Source organism: Mycetomoellerius zeteki, unplaced genomic scaffold, assembly GCF_001594055.1.
Source record: "Mycetomoellerius zeteki isolate Tzet28-1 unplaced genomic scaffold, Tzet1.0 scaffold203, whole genome shotgun sequence".
NCBI classification, from domain to species: Eukaryota; Metazoa; Arthropoda; class Insecta; order Hymenoptera; family Formicidae; genus Mycetomoellerius; species Mycetomoellerius zeteki.
In genome coordinates, this window is record NW_017256991.1 from 24,232 (window position 1) to 28,392 (window position 4,161).

General features: G+C 34.8%; 1 protein-coding gene across 1 annotated transcript in view; it reads right to left on the reverse strand.

Moving 5' to 3' along the window:
• Positions 1 to 1,598: 1,598 nt before the first annotated feature.
• Positions 1,599 to 4,161, reverse strand: part of hdm (meiosis specific with OB domains hold'em) — a 5,189-nt gene continuing 2,626 nt past the window's right edge. The window contains exons 4-8 of the mRNA XM_018447541.1: positions 3,204 to 3,426; positions 2,670 to 2,786; positions 2,332 to 2,497; positions 1,995 to 2,202; positions 1,599 to 1,784 (exon numbers count right to left, since the gene is read on the reverse strand). Coding sequence (XP_018303043.1) covers positions 1,599 to 1,784; positions 1,995 to 2,202; positions 2,332 to 2,497; positions 2,670 to 2,786; positions 3,204 to 3,426 — 900 coding nt within the window. The remainder of the gene's footprint in view (positions 1,785 to 1,994; positions 2,203 to 2,331; positions 2,498 to 2,669; positions 2,787 to 3,203; positions 3,427 to 4,161) is intronic.

Consider the following 4,161-nt stretch of genomic DNA (forward strand, 5'->3'; position numbering starts at 1 on the left):
TGCAAAACTGTTGAAGGAAACTTACAACAGTTGCAAAATAAACGTTCTGCTGAACGCACCCAATGGCTGCGTTCAGCAGACTCAACAGTTTTACAACCGTTTTATGATTGTCTGCTGAGATAGGACCATTCTTCTAGATCTAAAAGTATGATCCAATTAGCGCGAAGGAAACTTCCAACAGTTGCAAAACAAACGTTCTGCTGAACGCAACCTATGAATACGGGCATATGTTAATTTAACTGGTCAGTTAGTCCATCGGAATTGATCAATCGCATTTGTCATTTTGTTTGCTTCAAGAGCTTGGTGACAGTGGCCCTAGGCCACAGCCTAGGCTGCGGTCCACTTAACGCTACAAACGCTTTGAAGCATTCTTTGATTAGTCAATTCGTAAAATTCTTTGTTCTGATTGGTCGCTCAAACGCTTCGAAGCGTTTGTAGCGTCAAGTGGACTGCAGTCCTAAAAGACTGACATAAGTTTTGGTTGGATAGAAAATGACGTTCACAGAACTATAAGTCATAGGACGCGTTCGCAACTAGGACGGAAAAGCAGAAAAAGTAAGAAAGCAGAAGTCAATCAGAATTCGGGCTGTACTATTATCTATTACCAGCACGATTTTTGATTGGCTTCTGCCATTCCATATCAAAAATTAGCCCATCTATGCCAGTCTCTTATTATAGTGTCTCTACTCTGCACGCCCTCACAAGTTCTTCCGAATGTCCCGAAGTATTGGAAAGATTCGTCGCTTATCCAGGGAGAGCAAGAGAGCAACTGTGGAATGTTTCGGAATCCACTATAATCGGAATAGCTAGCGCTCGCCTTCAACCAATCGGTAACTTGGACAAATTCAACTACGACTCTATGGCTGTGTTCCAAAATTGACTGCCAGTACTGAAAATCTATAGTGCACGTTACGTAAACTGTAGCATTTTCTGTGCTGGCAGTAAATTTGGAACACAGCCTTTGTGTACGCGGAATCGCGAATTTCGTATTAAGCTGGTTCTACATTAGTCGCATCGCAATGTCGCAAGATGTTGATTGGACCGCAACACTTGCAACGCTGCGATACGACTAATGTAGAACCAGCTTTATACACCTATAGCTTCAAGTTAGTTCGAAACCGGGGAATCGGCCGAGCCTCCCTGAGACGTGAATTAACATTCGATATTATATCCTAGAGCTCTAATTGGACGGCTCGTTATTCCCTGTTGTCTGTTCTTATTGCCTGTGCCTATTGTGAAAATTGCGAGGACAATCTTATCGAGAGAAAAAAAAAACTTGTATCGCTGTGAATGAAAAACGCCCTATGATATTGATTCTTATACTTAAACCCAGAAGAATTAAAAGTAAAAAAGATCTAGTTATATTAAAGAGATATGTATTTGCATATTTAATTTATTATTTGTATCGTACATGTATAATACAATATTATAGATAAAAGTACAATAAACATATAAGCATTATAAGTATGTTAAAGTAAAGAATTTTAGAAACTAAAGAATACATGAGTATATCAATTTGTATGATATTTTTATGTGCTTAAATAAAAGGTTTATATTATTATGACGAATTAGTTGTATTAAATTAAAAATATTAATTTTTAATACTGGGGCACAGATGCAATCTGTTCGAGAGCTTGCTCCATTTCATTGTCTGGTTGAATAGATAAGACTTTATACAAGGTGCGCGGAAAGACAGATGTCGGTCCGAGAATATATAGACGAACCTCACATTTTTCTAACAAATATAGCCATTTTAATTCGCTGCGCTTTTCTACTGTCATTGTCTGCAATAATTATATATTTCTTAAATATAAAAAATGGAATCTATTAATCATACCTCAAGTTTTATTGCCTTTGTTTTCAGTATCTTGCTGTTTTATAAACAAAGAATGTTTCAAGAATTTGTATTTTTTGTAAGTCTACAATTTTAAGAGAAAGAGAGAGAGAGAGAGAGAGAGAGAGAGAACAATTGTTCATCCTTAAATGGAGAATACCTGAAATTCATCAACTGTGTAGCCCAAGACACGCTCCGCGATGTCACCGGTTAAACGACATCCGATAAGATATCCGGTGTCGTCCTTCAAATTTATTTTTACATTAAATTTTACAGTATTTAATGGTGTTCGCGTTCCGTTGCCAGACGGACAATTTAAGTTCATACAAGAATCTTGCACGTCTGCGACAGACATTTTACATAGAGCACTAAAAATGAAAGTAAAAATAGCAGCACAATTAATTTTTTAATTTATAGATAATATAACGAGGATAATATATAATTATAATATAATTATAGATAATATAATGAGAAAGATAAAGATAAAGATAAAGTACCATTTTATAGATATCACATCTTTGAGTGGACCGTTCAAATTCATTTCGGTTACCGAAGCCCTTACGATCGTTGCGAATTGCAATCTTTCACCTTCTGCAATCGTTTTATTCTTTTGTAATTTCTCTGTAATTTGTTGTACCGTCATTACAGTCGTAATAGTCTCCGCTGTTGATACAAAAATTAATAATAATAATGATAAAATTTGTATTATATGCACAAGAAATAATTTTTTTCGTCAAATTTTATTCCCATAAAATACAGGATCAGAGACACTTATTTTTTACCATTATTATGTTTATATTATTTGAAACATTTTTTAAGTAAATTGAATTCTTACGATTTGGTATGGCAAACGGATCGTTGCATATAGAATCAGGATCGTAATGCTGCACCGCGTTCATAATATCTGCAGCTTGGGGTACGTTCAGACACTCCGTAATCAACGTTCGTCTTGCTACGTGAAATAAAAATGATTTACGAATGTAATAACAATTCTTTCCATTGTCGTTTAATGCGCTTATGCAACATCGCGAAACTACCCAAAAGATTGAATTGATAAACATATATACCATTTCATAAACTGTTACTTAAGTAATTTAAAAGAGAATGGTTTTATATTCTGAAGAATCTTCTTAAGGACACCGAGATACAATAATTTATTATAACGCTATATCCGATATTAAATCTTATATATTCAGAGATTTTCGAAGTTCTTTATTAGATATACCACCAATGATATACTTTTTTCAAAGAGATATTCTAACAATCAATTCTTATAGTTGAAATTTATTGACGATACATTAGTTGGCGATATATTAAAGTATTGTGCCAATAAATTATGCTAAAAGTCAAAATCAGATCTTCAACATACAGATACTTAACGCCGTTTTCTTCTTATATTCATCATACGCAATGCGAGCATCATTTAAGAATAATATTGTTTTCTTCGGTTCCCAAAAAGCAGATCTCTCAATCCAGTCCTTATCCCACAACATCAATGACACGGTATTATCCGTCGATCCATCTGCGACTTCGAAATTGCGACACGTTAAGGATCGTCCATCCCGTGTCATTATATTACGAGCATCAGCAATCTGCGGCACGATAATTAAAAATTGATGTTTACAATAAGGATTAAAGTGACAATTTTGAAGAAGTTGATGACTTTAAAAAATTTTAGTTTCAATTTCCTCTTTGAACAGTTATATATTAAGACAGTGAGAAAATTAAATTCAGAATTTCGGAAACAATCAAGTTATAGATACCTAATGATTTTCAATTAAATAAATAATCTACATTCTTAATCTTAAACACACGCACGCACGCACGCACGCACATATATATATACAGGGTGTTTCCAAATTAAATCGCAAAACTTCGGGAGCGTGTAGAGGAGTAAAAAACTAAGAAAAAAAGTCCTATAGACATATGCTCGTTTTTGCTCCGTTTCAGAGAAATCGAAAAAAAATGTTTACATTTCTTGCCATATCTAGCACCGACATATTTGATTACATTTTCCACTTTCTGTTATGAATTTGTCAGTCGCTCTTTGAAAGCCTTTAACAGTAGATGAATTTTGTCTTTTGCAATATGCCGCGTACGTATTCTAATAGTGAATATGCTGATATGGTTTTTGTATACGGTTTCTGCAACGGTAATGCTTTAAAGGCGGTGCGAGAATATGCACGACGATTTCCAAACAGAAGAGTGCCAAACCGAAGAGTGTTTATGTTGACATTTAATAGATTGCGAGAGACTGGATCATTTTCAATTCGACAAGAAAACAACCGATTTCAAGCAGCGTTACGAAGAGATTTGCAGGCAGGGAA